We start from the raw sequence: 18,086 nt of genomic DNA on the forward strand, positions 1-18,086 counted from the left end.
TATCTGTTCTGCATCTAGCTTGAGGCAAGAGTGAACATTTTTAACTCAGGGACTGGTGGGGGTCCCTGCTGAAACAAAATATTTTGAGATGGGGGTCCGTGGTCTAAATTAATACATATCATTTGAGAACCACATAAAGCAACATACCTTTTTTTTCTTTTTCAGAAAACTGTTAGGATTTAGAAGACATTATTTTTTAGAATCGTGTCAAAGACACCCACAATGATATGTATTTGGCCGCGGACCCCCATCTCAAAATACTTTCTTCCAGGGACCCCCAGAAGTAAATATTCTAGTTAAAAATGTTCACTCTGAATTTGGGTCTTCTTGCCTTAAGCTAGATGCAGAATAGATACACGCGGATGGATGATGGAAGGCTCAGCCAATCACAGTGGAACGAGGCCACTCAAGTCCGGTTTTAAGCTCCTTCGTGCGGCTCTTTCGAGCGGCGAAAATAGCCGACCTGCAAGCTCGCGTCGCGTCGCTTCCGTGACACGGTGTGAGCTTGTAGATCGGCTATTTTCGCGGCGCGGCACCGTCATACACGTTTTATGAAGCGCAACACTACTAGGTCTAGGAGACGGACAGTGACACAGACACTGTATCCTTTTATAGGCCTATCTAAGATACTGTATCAAATACTTGCAATGCGTGAGTAATTAAGTGCATTTTTCGTGGGAGTGAAATACATAATACCTTATCCTCTGTGGGGAAAAAATGCACACATGTGGCAGGAAATTGAAATTTTATTGGTATAATCGTCAGTGCATATAGGCAGTGCATCCAGATTTAGATATAATAACTCTAGTTGAGATTTAAAAAAAAACATATTTAATTATTACTGTAATAAGGCATTGACTCCAGAAAACATTTACTGCCCTTGTACCTGTACAGTATGAGTGAGTGTCTAATAAAACTGCCTTCTATACTGCCTATTCATGTGTAAAACAATTATCTAAATATACCAAATGAAACTCTAAAGGCCTAAGCACATATCTTTTCACCCCAGGACAGATTCAGGTAAAGAAATTGAAAAGAAAATGGCATATTCATATTTTCACAGGATAACAAATAATCCGTTGACATCACAGTCTCGGGACTAGATAGATATATGTGCCTATTCTTGGTCACTTACTGAAGCAGTATTGTTGTAAGCCTATAACACCATTTGTTTTGGAAATTCACATCAGACTTAAAACCCATACAGAAAATATATATATATATTTGCATGCATCTTTGGAAAGACATATGTGCATTGTGCAAATATCCTTTTAAAATAGATTTTGGAATACATAAAAAAATATGTTATACATTTATTTTACCCACAAAAAAATGGCATTTACCAGTAATTGTCAAGGACATGTATAGGCTATATTTATACATTTATACACAAAAATAAATACAGTGCATCTGCTACGAGGCCCAATACTAACTAAGCTACTACACGGGACAAGCAAAAATTATGGAATGTGAAGACAATATCTTTATACAGTATAATATAACATTACAGTCTGCAGTTCAGAGTTCTTTTCTGGAAGACACTCATTGGAGGGCATTAAGAAGAAAGTGCTCATCAGAGAATACATAAGCATTATCATGATATGATATCACAGGGTATACCTTTACAAACCTCATATTTATACTCAGTACACAAATAACCTGAGAGTTTAACTCAGTTTTAGTAAATTCATCAAGAGAAAAAAAGGGCTAAAACCATTCAACATGTTTGGAGAAAAAGAAAAAACACAGACAAAACATAATCCAACTTAGCAACAAGCTGATGATTATAAGCGATCAAAGTTCTGAGTATAGATTGTTATTACCGAGTAAAGATTAAACCATTATCTCACCCTGTGGAAAAGCCTTGAGCCTTCATGGTCCAGTGTGATTTCAATAAGGCACCATATAACCTCTTTCAAAAGACTTAAAACATTAGCTTCCTTTCCATCACAAGATTTAAATCCCTTTAATGCTTCAGCTTCCATGCCACGAGCAGGGCACAGGCGCCCACTCCCGCAGCTGTCATAAAGTACTTTGTGCGAGAAGATTTCGTGCTGCCGGAGGGTTTCTTGTCCATTGGATCCTGTGGCTTCAGCTCCAGCGCAACTTCAGCTGCCCCGGACTCGGAGGGGTGGCAGTTGTCATTGGAGGCGGCATTAAATGACACTGTGACAGCAGTGGCGGGCAGTTCTGGTGCAGTTTTGAGCTCCATGGTAAGAGCGCTGGTTGCTTGACCATTGCGGATGCTGGCTCCATTCCCCATCCCCTTCTCGCCTTGGTTTTCCTCACAACTGTGAGAAGACAACTCTGGCGACACGGAGCCAAGGGAGGGACTCTCAATCTCAATCTCGGGCTCACTGTTGTTATTTTGAACAGGTTGGGTTTCAGACACATTTCCCAGCATGCTTGGCGTCTGGCCATCTTGATTTTGGATTGATGGCGGCTCAGACATGTGAACAACATTGACCACCACTACGCCGTCGTCTCCCTGGGAGCTCTGACAGGAGGACTCGTATTGATTCTCCTCAGGCTCATTGTGTGGCAAAAGCTCCTCGACCACACCGTTCTCCTGACATGGTGGTGGGGAGGGTGCTGTCGGGGTTGCTTCGTGAACCAGGAGAGCACCTGAACAGGCCACAGCAGGAGCAGAAACTTGGGTAGTCGGTTCAGCTGCTGCTTTGCTGAACTCCAGACAAGCGGTATTACCCGAATAGGGTTCCTCGTTTGAGAGCAGCCCCCCAAACGTACTCAAATGAACATCCTCCTCGTCACTTAACGAAGCATTCTGACCATCAGCTGGGAGTGTGGTAGTACCTGTGGTGTCTGTGGTGGGCAGACAGTTTTGAATGACCTGGAATTAAGATAAAATGTAAATGTAAGTCATTAGATGATGGGCCAGAACACAATCAAAGGTTCATTTACGATCTGGAACGGTGAATGAATGAATATATGAATTGCTATAAAAGTTACCAAAGAAAGATTTGTGTGTTTTAACTGCATACTGATTGAACTCTGTGTAATCAAATGTCACAGGTGCAGATATACATGAATAACCAGTTTGTGAAGGCTTTTGAATGAGGACGTTTTGTTAAACACCTGCAGATAGACAAACATACTCCCTTTTGAATGCGAGGAGTGGAATCGGTGCAGGACAGGTTGTTGCCAAAGTTCACACCCATATAATAATAATAATAATAATATATACATAATATGGACAGTTCACTGTGCATATTATTTGGTTACAAATATCCACAGGTTGACAAGCTACGTATACCGGTATACCTATATTCTATAGACGATGACTTGTGCTATATACTGTAACTATCAGTGGTGTAAAGTAACTACATTTACATATGTATGAGGTATTTGTACTTTACTTGAGTATTTCAAATTTCCAATACTTTTACTTCTACTCCATTACATCTCGGATCCAAATATGGTACTTTCACTGACAACTTTAGTTACTAGTTACTTTACTTTGCAGATATAAATTATAGTATCATATAATTATGTATTATTAACCACTTGTAGATTTAGAACATTTAGAATTCCGGACTTTTGCTTGTAACAGAATATTTCTATTTTAATTCTGCTTATGCGGCGGGTTCTGCCAATGCTTTTCGATGGGAACGGAGCGGTTTGTTGCCATTCGCGGATTTCCGCATAAAAAATAACAAACAAAAAAACTTGGCAGCAGAATCAAAGTTCAGTGTGAATAGTTAAAATGGTAACTCGCGCCTTATTCATACTTCAGTGACATCTCATGCAAGTTTGCAACATGTCAATTTCTACACATTTTCTAATACACATTTTAAGGCGATATTTTCTATTTACCTGTGCTTCAATGGAGTGCTCTTCGGGCTCCGGAACAGTGGGAACCACTTTGTCCTCTGGCGGGGCAGTGTCTTGAACCGGACATTTCTCTGGTGTCGTTGTAGTGCATGTGGTCGACGCATCTGTCTCGTCTAAGTCCGTCTGAGGAGGAGAAGGACTCTGTGGTGGGCTGACCTCTGGGGTTGAAGAGACAGGATGAGGCTGTGATGTGGCAGCGACTGTGTGGATTTCGACAGGTTCTGGTTCTTCAACAGGAGCCTTTGGTTCAGGTGTCTCTTCAACAGCAGCCTTTGGTTCAGGTGTGTCTTCAACAGGAGCCTTTGGTTCAGGTGTGTCTTCAACAGGAGCCTTTGGTTCAGGTGTGTCTTCAACAGGAGCCTTTAGTTCAGGTGTGTCTTCAACAGGAGCCTTTGGTTCAGGTGTGTCTTCAACAGCAGCCTTTGGTTCAGGGGTCTCTTCAACAGGGGCCTTTGGTTCAGGTGTCTCTTCAACAGGGGCCTTTAGTTCAGGTGTGTCTTCAACAGCAGACTTTGGTTCAGGTGTGTCTTCAACAGCAGCCTTTGGTTCAGGTGTGTCTTCAACAGGGGCCTTTGGTTCAGGTGTGTCTTCAACAGGGGCCTTTGGTTCAGGGGTCTCTTCAACAGGGGCCTTTAGTTCAGGTGTGTCTTCAACAGGAGGTTCAGGGGTCGCCTCAGCGGTAGCCTTTGGTTCAGGGGTCTCTTCAACGGGTGGCTCTGGATCAGGGGTCACATCAACACCAGGTTCAGTCGCCTCAACTGGTAGCTCATCTGCCTCATCTAAGTCTGTCTGAGGGGGAGCAGGGCTCTGTGGCGGGCTGACCTCTGGGGTCGCTGTTTGGACAGGATGAGGCTGTGATGTGGCAGCGACGGCGTGGACTTCGACAGGAGTCTTAACAGGAGGCTCTGGGCCAGGGGCCTCTTCAACAGGAGGCTCTGGGTCAGGGGTCTCCTCAGAGCTGACCCCAGAAACCTCACTATCACCATCAATTCCTCCATTAGGAACCGGGCCCTTGTCACCAGAAACAACCCGAAGGTCTACCTCGGAATCTTCTTCTAGGTCCTGGCGAGGGGTTTCAGGAGAAGCAGGAGGTGTTGCTTGAGGATGTACCGCTTGCGTCGGGGGAGACTGTGGGGCCTGGGGAGCAGGCTCTGACGATGGCACAGCCTCGGCAGAAGCTTCAGCGGCCAGGCTTGGCGGCGTCTCTGGCTGGGCAGGGGTCTCTGGCTGGTCAGAGGCTGCTGGAGGCGGTGAGACCTGGGCAGCTGACTCTGGAGGAGCCAGAGGTGGGGGAACTGCAGCCGCTTGTTGACTCTCTGGAATAGACACCGATTGGTTGGCAGATGGTGGTGGATGGACATGTGCTGTGACAACATGTGCTGCGGGAGCGGGTGGGTTGGGATCTAGAGCAGAGGGCATAAAGAAATGTCAAAGTTACACTTCACACCCTTTATAAAAAACATAACTGAAGCTATGTGCTTTCCAAATCTCACATTGTACCATATCTACAGTACTGCTTCATATTATGTAGATATGTAAAAAGGGACTATTATTCTTTCTATATTGTATACTTATCAGGTAAAAACACATACAGTAAATGGTAAACTGTTGACGACAAGCTATACTTTATAGGAAGCTCTAAACTGTTAATGACACGGTATACTTTGAGGCTGTGATTTCGGCCTTGAACAACAAACCAGTCTGTGCCACAATGCATTCACTTGAAGTAAAAAAGGACTCCAACATTACAGCATCAAAAAACAAGTACACAATAATCCAAATCTCCACACAAACACAAGTACTGCTTTCTACCTTGGCCTCCCTCTCTCAGTGAGTGATACTGCTGTCTGATCTCAGCGGCCAGAGTTGTGTGTTCACATGCCTCCAGCGCCGAGATAAACTCCTCTGCCCAGTTCTGTCTCCTCATCAGACAGTCAAGAAGAAGCTGCACGGCATTATAATTTCCACTGCTGTCTCTTTTTGCCTCTATGTCTTCCTAAAGGTAATAGGTTTTGAAGGGACATGCAACAAAAACATGCATCAGTCAATAAAAGCGGAAATTGTGAGTACTAAACACTTAAGTAGGCGCAAACAGGATAAATCTTCTGTTTCCATCCAAACAAAATGGTACACATCCAAGTGCTTCAAATTCAAAGGCAACAAAGTAGGGTTAATATTTATTTATTTTTTATTCTGGTTACATTACTAGATTATCTAAGTATTATCTTCTGTTAGGCTAATCAATTATTAAACCTCACCTCCATATCTCTCCTCAACTCATACTGTATAATAACCCTGCTACTTCTTCAACAAAGCTCTGGAGCTACAGTCACTTTGTGCCCTTTCATAGTTTTCTGTGATTTACTCTGTGTCCAGCACCAGCAATGAACTGGCTGTGCACAACTCACTGTTCTGAACTAATTTTTACTATTCTCTGAGTTCATAATGCTTTGATCTCATAACCCTAAACATATTTCTAACCTTATCCTCAGTAAAACAAATGCAAGATTACAAGAACTGCCCAACAAATGCAAGAATACAAGAACTGCCCCGGTTCTTGTGTTCTTGCATTTGTTTTACTGAGGATAAGTTTAGAAATAGGTTCAGGGTTACGCATAGTTTTACTGAGGTTATGTTTAGGTATAAGTTTAGGTTTTGGCACCTTTTTAAACGCCTTTCAGATTGAGCACGGTTGCCGCGTCCAAGTAATTCATTTTCAATGAGAGGCGGGCGGTTATTTGGGCCGTGCAGAGAAGTTTAGGGGCGTCGAGGCGAGCGGGCGCGGTCCCGTGAAATTCACGTGCGCGTACTCGTTCATACATGCGCACGCGGGCGACGGGAGCTGGATTGTGAAATACCGCACGGTGTTTACTCGCTGAACGAGTGTGTTCGTGTCTCACCGCGGCGTGGTCCCCGCTGATCCTTGTGGGAGCCCCCGCGGCACCCGCGCTCCATCTAAAGGGCACTTTGCTGATGTTATGTTTAGGAATAAGGGTAGGTTAGACATCATTTTAACCAGGTTAGGCTTAGGAATACCTGGTGGGGAGTGTTCCTAGTTGCCGGATTTGACCCGGGGCGAGCGTGTTTTGGGGCGAGCATTCTTATACAGTATTCCTTATAACTAGTACACATTTACTACTAGTTGTGGGCTCGCCTATAAGGCGAGCACACTTTAGATATTGTCATTATTTATCTATCAGGCAGGCAGTCATATCAAGTTCTCCTCAAAACTTCGGTTCCTTTCTACTCCTACATACTTAGTGAGAAAATGAAAATAAAAACATCAATGTGTTCAGTTTACAGTGGCGAAGTGTGCTATTATTTTTTATAGCAATCGGCCAAATGGTGGCGCTGTAGGAAGCCTTCGAAAGTGCGATCTTTGAACAGGTATAGCTCATGCTGTGTTATACATACAGCCATGAAACCTGTATACACTTATGCGTCTCCTCATGCCGAACAACTTTTACCCTCTAACTTTTGACCTCTGACCTTTAGGTCTCCCACAATTCGGAATTATATGAAAAACAGTAAAAATCTATCTCCTCCTGGGATTTTCGCGTCAAGTGCACAAAACTTTTTTCACATGAACTTTGGACCAATACGGTCAAACTGTCTGGTTGGATTTCTTTTAAAGCGAAAGATTATTTTTTAATAATTCAATAAATATTGCGGTTTTATGCAAATTATTATTCTGCCTCTAAATCAAACATGCAAAGTGTTACTTTCATGGCATTTGGCAAACATGTAGAGGGTTAGTCCAAATATCACTGAAACCAATCTTATTCCAATTGGCCAAAGGGGGGCGCTATACGAAGCGTTTGAAAATTCAAACTTCAAACGGGCATAAGTCTTGACTCGTTTTGTTTGAAGACATGCAACTTGTTACACGCGTGCTTTGACTCAAGCGGAAGACATCTGTGTCGTTGTTAAGTAAGCTCCGCCCTTAGATTTTCTGCCAATTTGAGCAGTTTGTAAAACGCGTAAACCCGCTTTTATTCTGAAATTGTGCACAAAACATTTTTTACGTGAACTTTGGACCGATATCTAAAGATCTGTCAGATCGGATTTCTTTAAAATTGAAACATGCTTTTTTAAATAATTCAATGAATATTGCATTTTTATGCAAATTATTCTTCTGCCTCTAAATCATACATACAACGTAGCATGTTCATGGCATTTGGCAAAGATGTAGAGTGTTATTCCAAATATCACTAAAACCAATCATACCCCAATTGGCCAAAGGGGGGGCGCTATATCATTTTGAGCAGTTTGTGAAACGCTTTTATTCTAGGATTTATTTTTAGCAATTTGCATGAAACATTCTACACGCAATCTAAGGACTTTTATCTAACATGCCTATGAAGTGCATACAATAAAATAATAAAATAATAATAATAAATCTAGCTGCAAGCAGCGATAAAGTGGCCAAAGCCAAAAACACCTCAAATCATGAACACAGCCTGGGATGTGCGTGACATCTTGCAAGCACATTCCCAATAGGTCAAGGAACAGATACCACCCTTCTATCATTGGCCTGTTATAGCGCCACCAGCGGGTCAACTTTTGCATAACATTTTTGGAAAAAATGGACCAATCTTTGACGTCAGTAACGTCAAAGAGAGCACTGCCTGCGATCTTGACATTTTGTACTTTTATAGCCATTGTTTTCTGGCTAGAAGCGAGCCCACAATTGTTTCGAAGGAACAATATTTTTCTAGTTACTAGTTATTTCTCAAACCAGTGCCTCTAAAATGAACAATTTGAACCTGCAATAACCCCTATACACCAAGTTATACGTCAAATAGTGAAAATAGACTATCTACAAGCTCACAATGCGTTGCTTGTTGATCTGCAGTTTTCGCTGAATGTTTGTCTATTTTTGACAAATGTTCACATATTAGGGGTCAAGGACATGCCCAGAGTAGGGCCATTAGGGTTAATGTGATTTAACTCACTCTGTCATGGTTGGTCAAGCATGGCAGGTGAGGGATGATCTGTCTCACTTTCACTGTGGAGGCAATAAACCCCATGTTCTTCCGCAAGTAGCCATTGTGTAGTCTCTCACCGGCATCCCCAGACATCTGCAATATGAGAGAGAAATATGCATATATCCCCTTTAATAGCATGATAGCATAAAGCGGTATGTTTTTAGGAGTGCAAGCAGTCCAGTCCACTCACTCACTCACTACATACAGTATTTTCTGATTATTGTTTAACTAGTAAGGCTATGAACCTTAGAAGAGCACTCTATCTGGAGCATCTGAAAGTGGCTGGCAGTTTGTTCTAATTTAATAAGTATTGGATCACAGAATATTATCTGGGAACAGCTGGCAGTTTGTTCTAATAGCATTTGGATCACATGAATACTGTCTGGGCACTATAGCTTTAAGGGGCGTTTCACTTTAAAACCTTTAAAACTAGGCCTACGGGTCATTTTAACATCTACTTTGGCTTTTCATATTCATTTTATCAGACTCCCCCTATATACAGTATGAGCCCATTGAACTTCAAACTCAATTCTAACCCTGTTAAACTAATTGAAAACACACGTCTCTGCTTCTGGTGACTGATGTTGTCCTAATGCAAGAGAGGTGGCTGTGTTTTTGTCAATTACTTGTCTCATTCAATAAATGAAAAAAGTACTCCCTCACACATTAGAAGCACAGTACGTTGTTTTCATTTGTGTCTAACATGGTTAAAATGGAGTCTGAAGTTCAATGGGCAAATATTGAAGTAAGTAACTTCAAAACTGTCTGAGGTGCACACAAAAGCTTGAGTAGACGTTTGGTTCAAATGTGTAGTTTAAGGAAGTGAGTAGACCTAGGCTATCATGGTTTAATAGACATCATTCCATGGAAAACACAGTCACCTTGGGTCATTGATAATCATTGATTTGTATTAAAAGACAATGACCAATTGCTGTGACTTGTACAATATTTCTTCTTTTGGTAAACTGAAAGTGAAACAAAAAAAATGCTTTGATATACACAACTATAGCAAGACGTTTTTCCCTTTCTCTGCAGTGTTGTAGGCTATAGCTTGTGACTTGCCTTTATTAAATTAAGTCTGAAGCCAACTGACACAGGTAGGCTACAGGGTAACTAAATGCCAGTAGAGTATTTATCTAGGAGGAAAATAAAACATTGTTGCATTTCAAAGAGTTTCTCAATAGGGAGAGGTTTGACAGGCGGGCTTAGTAACTCATTTAATGACCTCTAGACTTTAATATGACAACAACTAGTGGGTAGGGCAATTTTCAACATGTCAAAAAATACATTGTCTCTTCTCACTCCAAACACGCCCCCTCATGACATTCCAATGGCCTTTCAGGGTTGAGTGGAGACCCACAGCAAATGTAGTTTTGTATATTGAATACACTCTAAACCCTGACTCTGTTTATACCCATACAGACATCTGACATAATCTGTCGTCAAGTTAAGTCGGGTGCCCTCGTGTCAACACCAGCCTGCGTCAAAGAGCATGTTTAAGTTTATAGACTTTTAATCTGTTGGTTAGTCCAGCTAGGTGAAGGATAGCTCACACGCAGTGTGTGGACACTGGACACTAAAGACAGACAGAAAACAAGGATCAAAGTCTTCTTTCTGCCTGAACTCCTAGCAATCTTGCATTATTACACACAGAAGCCAAGCCTTACAATCTCTATATGTAGAGATTAGGCTACTATACTATATAGGCTACTAGGTGGAATGTGACAACTACAACGGATCCTGTTAATACATTCTGCAAATTACCAACTAATTTGTTTCCTGACGATTGATTGCAAATTAACTAGACAGGTGGAAGGACATGGGGGGGAAAAAAGCACCTTGAGGCAAGGGCAATTATGCAGGACTGTGCCAAAAGAATGTCCTCTAACTATCAGGCCATGAGAGCTCTTTCTTGGCAGACTCCTTGTTTTTTCAGATAGGTCAGATTTCAAGCATACAGTAGACCTATCAGATTAAAGCTGTTAATAGTCAAATCTTAAATCCTCACTAGGCTATTGCTTTGTAAGGAAATAAAATAAAAGTTACTACTCAACAGGTCTCAGGTTAGTAGACAATGGACTCGGTAGTAGACAAGTTTTTTTTATGAACTTGTGTGATAGGCATATATGAGCAGTGGTGGAAAGTAACGTTTACTTAAGTACAATTTTGAAGTAGCCTACTTTTACTTTACTTTTCTCAATACTTTTACTTATACTTTTACTTTACTTTTCTCAATACTTTTACTTCTAGGCCTACTCCACTACATCTCAGAGGCAAATATTGTAGGCTACTAGTACTCTAGGCCTACTACATTTATTTGAAAACTTTAGGCCTACTAGTTACTTTGTAGATTGATTAGAAATTTTTATTACAAAACATACATTAATTCAACCCTGTTTAAAATTTAACTGATTTGTCATTTGTATACATTTTAAAAATTGTGAAATGGGATATTCTGCATACTGAGTTCTTTCTACTTTTGTACTTTCTTTATGTGCATTTTGATGCCAATACTTTGGTACTTTTACTCAAGTACATTTTGAATTCTGGACTTTTACTTACAACAGAGTATTTCTACATTGCAGTATTGATAGACCTACTTTTACTTGAGTAAAACATTTGAGTACTTTTCCGATCACTGTAGGCCTATGAGAGGAAATTAAGACGTTCCCAAACTTTTACATAGAAAACTGACATGCCTGTAGGCTGCACAAGCCACAAACACACTTTTAGCAACAGGAGGCGCAGCGAAAGTTCAAAGCTTTAATTCATTATTCTGACAAACATACATGTTTGCAAATTGCAATTGCATGGTATGAGTCAAAGTCACTATAAAAGTAGCCCACTAGTTCACTCACCAATTTAGATTTATAAATAAAAAGTATTCGTATTGACATCATTATGCATGGGAATGGGAACCCACCTTTCCGTGTTGAGAGGATCGCAACAAGTCGGTGAATCTCTTTGAATAGAAACTCTCTTCGAGCTGTCAGAGCAGCCTGCTGGTGACTGACTGACTGCACTGTCTGGTTCTCATTCTCAAAGACGTCCCGTTTGTCGATGCTTCTTATTGGACGAAAATACTGCGCGTAAAAAGAGGGAACCAATGGTAGCTCTGGTCCATAGCGTTAGTGGGAGTTCTCCTTCGCGCTATGTCACCGGTGAACCCTTGCGCCACACGAAAGGCTGCGCACCCTCTCGTCTGTAGTAAAAATAACAAATACAGTTTCGCTACTCACCAAAACAAGGAGGCCTTTATGGAGTTGAAAGCATACTCTCCTTAGTGGGAATACTCTGAGCCCCCCACCTCACGTCTAAATACACTTTTTTAGCCAGAAAAGAAAATATTTCACCGGGAGGCAAAATCTGGTCAATGGAATATTCTAGTGGCAAGATCTGTAGAGGGCGCTGTGGAATAGCTAAAACATCCGGTGAAATCTTTCCCTTTCTGAACAAAAAGTGTATTTTAGACGTCAGATGGGGGGCCTCAAAGTGTTCCCACTAAGGAAAGAACGCTTTCAACCTTTTAGAACCGTCTTTGTTTTGGTGAGTAGCAAAAGTGTATTTTTTATCTTTACTACAGACGAGAGGCTGAGCTACCGCTACCGCGGCTGTGAGCGTACCAAGGGCTCATCGGTGACATAGCGTGAAAACTCCTTCTAACGCTATGGACCAGAGCAAGAAGAACCAATGGCAAAGTGGCGCAGGCGCTGGACTGTCCGGTAGGTGTGGCTCACCAAAAATAACAGATCTACCAGCTATCAACACGCTAGATCTGTTATTATTTTTTTTGCGAGCGACTGCAACACCTTTAGTGCAATGGAAGTGCGCGTTTCTAATCCCGCGATGACCTTCCCTCGCTCTCTCCCAGGACCGATGTGCTGCCAACTGCGCTCCGAGATTGGATCTCCATTTGAGGGTTTACATCTGTCCTTAATCCCCGGCCCAAAGGTCTAATCCTTTCAAATGCACACAGACAGCAGCGAAAATGACCAGCAGGGAACGAGCCGTTCTTTCCAATAGAGATAATTGAATAAACGGGAATAGAATGGCCACAGCAAGTTTAGTTTTAGTTTCTCTGGGGCAATACATTTAGATTTTAGTCCACAAGTCAACAGAAACACTCTCAACGTTAAAAAAGTATCTACAACATAACTGAAGTTTTTTTAATGATCACTACTAGTAGGTAATGGTATTAAAATACAACAATATAACTCGGATAAAATGTGATGTGCAGTTATGCACACACACCACACACGAGGCCTAACATTTTTATTCTGTGTTTCGACCTATACTTATATTTTACCAGAAGATGGCAGTGTGGCACTATATTCATTCAGGAAGTCCCCATGTTCCAGAGGACTTGAGTCACACAATGTGATGCCTTGTGTGTCTGACTGCAGGCTGCACAGGCACATCAAACATATCATTTTCCAAATGTCTGTCTGTCTGAGTGTCTGTCTGTCTGAGTGAGTGTCTGTCACAGCGTTTCTCCTCAGTGGCTGGAGCAATTGATCTGAAATCGCATCACCATTAGCATATGAACACACCTAACATAACTGTGAAGCCCGTTTGTCACTTTCACAAATCATATGCTGTATATTAGCATTTTTATGGTGTATCTACTATCTATTCTGCATCTAGCTTGAGGCATATCTATTCTGCATCTAGCATGAAGCAACATGTTTAACCAGCTCTGTGTGTGTGTGTGTGTGTGTGTGTGTGTGTGTGTGTGTGTGTGTGTGTGTGTGTGTGTGTGTGTGTGTGTGTGTGTGTGTGTGTGTGTGTGTGTGTGTGTGTGTGTGTGTGTGTGTGTGTGTGTGCAGGCGGGCGGGCGGGCGGGGGGGGGGGGGGTCTGTTGTCTGGCCCCGTTACAGATTTTGTCCATAAATCATGCAGATCGGTACACAGTATCTCTGTAGCCATTAAACGAAACGGGTATTTCTTACATTGATGCTCCTACATATTATCATGCAAGCACCAGTTAAAGTTACTTTCCATCCCTCATATACTGTGTGCACAGTGCACATCCCATAACCCACACACTGCACATCATTTCAGAGCTCATATCTTTGAACGGGTAAGGACTAGTTATAAGAATGGACTTTAAAACAAAGGATTGTTTTTCATGATGTGAGACGGAGACCTCTGTTGGATCAATCAGTAAGCGGAATTAGCGGAATCAAAGCTTATGTCTTTCTTTATAATAGGCTACTGTTAAATGCATTTTCAAAATACAGTATTTAAATAGCCTATGCAGTGTGTGTGTGTGTGTGTGTGTGTGTGTGTGTGTGTGTGTGTGTGTGTGTGTGTGTGTGTGTGTGTGTGTGTGTGTGTGTGTGTGTGTGTGTGTGTGTGTGTGTGTGTGTGTGTGGGTGTTAGGGTGTGTGTGGGGTTAGGGTGTGTGTGTGTGGGGTTAGGGTGAATTGTAGGATGTATGCTTTTGAGCATTAAAACATACCGGTAGGATCTAATCCTAAATGTATATGTTTTGATTACCTCAACTAATAATAATCAGAATCAATTAATAAGAGAAATCATAGCGATCAGAGAAAAGGAAAGTATAATAAGTATGGTATGAGGAAAAAGTGAAAATTATCCCCAGTGTTAAGTGAGCGGTGCCTTTTATGAGTTAATTGCCTCCCACCAAGCTCTGCAGGAGGGACAGGTCTACCTATCTATAAATTAGCCAACTGTATGTCTGTGTTTATGCCCGTAGCCAATCACAGGCTATGGGCCGTGTATACCCGTAGCCAATCAGAGAGGGCTAAAGGGTGACCTCATAATATCAAGGCATATATAAGGCTGCATACAGGTATTTATAAAGCAGTCTAGGCCCTCTTCTGGGCCCTGGGTACAAGGATTCACTGCGGGCCCCCCATGAATGTTCTTAGGGGAGGGGGTTTAACCCATTTAGACTGGAAACGCATTATTGCGCGTTATTTTGTGCTTCAACTATATGTCAGTGGTGCTCAAACTTTTTCATGTTAAGGACCCCCAAAATCCAGAAGCAAAATTTGAGTTACAAATGTTTGCTTAAAAAATAAATTTATTCAAAGATTTCCAAAAATGTTCACGGCTTTTCAAAAATAGCAGATCTAGCAAGCTTGTATCTGCTATTTTTCAATAGTTAAAGCCCCTCCACTTGGGCCCTATAGTAACTCAGTCCCACTTTCCCCCCCTTGTGACGCCCATGGACGTCACAGGATAGGGACATACCGTCTGTATTCAATGGAAAAAAATCAAACCTCGGTTCGAAGTGAAGCGGTGGACAGATAAAACCTCTATTCTGAATGTATTTGTGGCTTACTACATATTTTAAACCCTGAAGGCCAAATTATCATGTGAAGCTTGACCAATCCTCAAAGTATCCATTCATCTAACCGGGAGGGACATCGACATTTTGCTTTTTGAAAAAGCCTATTCATTCTGGACTGATATTTTACACGTACGGGACAGGAAAAACCTGTTCATTCTGGCCTGGAGTGACCATATATGGACATAAGGTAACATACTTTGTGTTTTTGAAAAACCCTGTTCATTCTGGACTGAGATCACCATATATGGTAATTAAACGGACATTCTGTGGGACAGGAAAAACCTGTTCATTCTGGCCTGGAGTGACCATATATGGACATAAGGTAACATACTTTGTGTTTTTGAAAAACCCTGTTCATTCTGGACTGAGATCACCATATATGGTAATTAAACGGACATTCGGTTTTTGAAAAAGCCTGTTCATTCTGGACTGAAATGACCATATATGGGCGTGATACACACAAAGCCATTCATTGGAAGCGGTTTTCACCGCTTCAAAAAACCTATGACAGCAGTATTTGATTACACTTTGAAAAAACAAACACATGAACATACACACAAAGTCCCATTTTGGAGCGGTTCTAACCGCTCCAAAATGGTCAAACGTTACGTATACCTGTTGATCATTAAAGTGGTAAACTAAATCAAAACGTAGCACAACTGAATAGAAGGCAATAGTGGTATTATAATAATAATACATGTTGGACTTACTGAAATGTTAAAGCCGGAGTTTAAAATACATGTAAAAAAATCGAACCTCGGTTCGAAGTGAAGCGGTGAATGTTTATTCTACCACTTTTTCTAGTCACGTGTTCAAATACTGGATTCTGATTGGCTAAATTCCGGAGGTTATGACAAAACAACTGCCGCAAAGTTGTATGAGGACTTGTCCGAGATCAATGCACCTCAGTGTACATCCGGGGACTTCAGGAGGTAGTCGGAACACCTTTCCCCCAACCAACAAATGACGGTGGCAACGGTCCTATGTTTACTAACGTGCATGCTATAGTCGCCGATTTATTTGGATCCAATGCAATCCGCCAACTTTAAAGCCCCTTTTCTCTGAACCTATGCCTTTCTGGAAGCGAACAGCCTCTATTTACGGCCGGAACGGTACTTCTAACTGACGTTAGCTTAGCTGTAAGCTAGACGCATGGATTAGTATGGAGTTGGCGCCATCTGTTGGTGAGTAGAAGATGTTGTTTGTGGAACTATCTGCTGTCTCGTGGAAGTTTTATAGGCAATAATGATTGTAACTTAAGATCCTTGCAAGTTACAACTATGTGTTTTCTTTCATGTATACGGGAAAAAGTGGTAGAAAAGCTATTTACCACTCGGGGTCGGACATTATGCTCTCATAATGTCCTGAGTGAGGGTGTTATCGGACTCGGCTGCGCCTCGTCCGATAACACCCTCACTGCGGACATTATGAGAGCATAATGTCCTCTCACTCGGGGTAAATTGCTTACTTCTATGTGTTCTAAAGCTATGAACTCTGTGTTCTAGATCTATACATTCTTCTGTGTTCTAGATCTATACTTTCTATATGCTTCAGTTCTATATTTTTATGAATTCTGATTTTATCTAGAGGGCCGAATTGTCATGTGAAGCTTGACCATTCCTCCATTCTGGATGCACGAGACATACATATTTAAAATTGAATAAGCTTCAAAGTATGGTCTCATTGGACATTTTTAATCATCCAATCATCAGACCGGGACGGACGGGACACACATATTCTGGATGTACGGGACAGATAAAACCTGTTCAGTCATGGACATGTACGGGACACACAAAGCCACTCCTTGGAAGCGGCTTTCACCGCTTAAAAAGAAAATCACTATTATATGTAACTAGAAGTTTGCGGCCCTTCGGGCCGCAAAAGTCTAGAGTTCAGGCCGCTGCGCGGCCTTCACCGCCATGTTGCGGCAGTGTGGTGTGTGTAATTATAATGGCCAAATATGGGTAATTATTTTTTTGAGAAAAAAAATGTTTTTGAGAAAAAAAAATTTTTTGAGAAAAAAAATATTTTGAAAAAAAAACTTTTTTGAACAAATTTTTTTTTGAAAACGCACGCACGCACACACACACACACACACACACACACACACACACACACACACACACACACACACACACACACACACACACACACACACACACACACACACACACACACACACACACACACACACACACACACACACACACACACACTCTGTTGTAATTCGATACTCTACTCTGCTCAGCTCCCCTCCCCCTCCCTCCCTCTGTAACTTGATACCCTGATGATCATTTTGACGTTTCAGCACTGGCCAGAATGTTCAGAATACTATGTCAGGACTGGCTGCTCTGCGTGAGGCGAGATGTTGTTAAATTGAAATAAATGCGGTTCAAAGAGTGGCATGTTTAAAATGTGGACAGTTGTAAATTTTCACGTTTGTTCGACGTGGTGGCTATGTTTGTGAGAGGTGTTTGTGCGAATATGTAGCTAAACATTCTGGTTTAGGTTTGCCACCAATTGCTCCAGTATAGATGCTTGATAATGATATTATTCAGAAGGTGAGTTATCGTTCATTCATAGCATCATATGCTAGCTATGATTTTCTCTTGCAGTTTGAATCAGAATGTAAAGTATATAAAATAAGTGATTTTTACAACAACAACAACAAAACTGAAGTGTTGACAAGTATGTATCCCTACTGCATGGAACAGAAATATACCAATAATAGTGCAAATAGCAAAAGGAGTAATGTGTGCAGTCAGTGCTATACCAGCACTAAGGCACTAACAGTGCAATGTTCTATGAACCAGGAACTGAGAAGCACGGTAAGAACAATTCTATACTGTCACAGCCGAGCCTTAGTCTCGCATTGCCAGACGATTGGAGTAGTCCACCTACTGATGCTCCTGGGGACTTCTAAATTC

General features: G+C 41.6%; 1 protein-coding gene across 1 annotated transcript; it reads right to left on the reverse strand.

The window, feature by feature from the left end:
- Positions 1–728: 728 nt before the first annotated feature.
- LOC308305767 (uncharacterized protein) lies at positions 729–11,872 on the reverse strand. Its single transcript, XM_080750635.1, has 5 exons — positions 11,764–11,872; positions 8,808–8,933; positions 5,665–5,848; positions 3,835–5,255; positions 729–2,851 (listed from the first exon to the last, which is right to left on the reverse strand). The coding sequence occupies exons 2-5, from the start codon at positions 8,931–8,933 to the stop codon at positions 1,967–1,969; spliced, it is 2,616 nt and encodes an 871-aa protein (XP_080606761.1). The 5' UTR covers positions 11,764–11,872; the 3' UTR covers positions 729–1,966.
- Between the last annotated feature and the right edge of the window lie 6,214 nt (positions 11,873–18,086).

Source organism: Nannobrachium achirus (assembly GCF_963921795.1).
Source record: "Nannobrachium achirus genome assembly, chromosome: 20".
NCBI lineage: Eukaryota > Metazoa > Chordata > Actinopteri > Myctophiformes > Myctophidae > Nannobrachium > Nannobrachium achirus.

Coding starts and splice junctions, on each gene's coding strand:
- LOC308305767 (XM_080750635.1), bottom strand. CDS start 8,933: ATGTCTGGGGATGCCGGTGAGAGACTACACAATGGCTACTTGCGGAAG. Junction 5,849..8,807: donor GCTTGACCAACCATGACAGA/GTGAGTTAAATC, acceptor TATTACCTTTAG/GAAGACATAGAGGCAAAAAG. Junction 2,852..3,834: donor AGCACTCCATTGAAGCACAG/GTAAATAGAAAA, acceptor TCTTAATTCCAG/GTCATTCAAAACTGTCTGCC.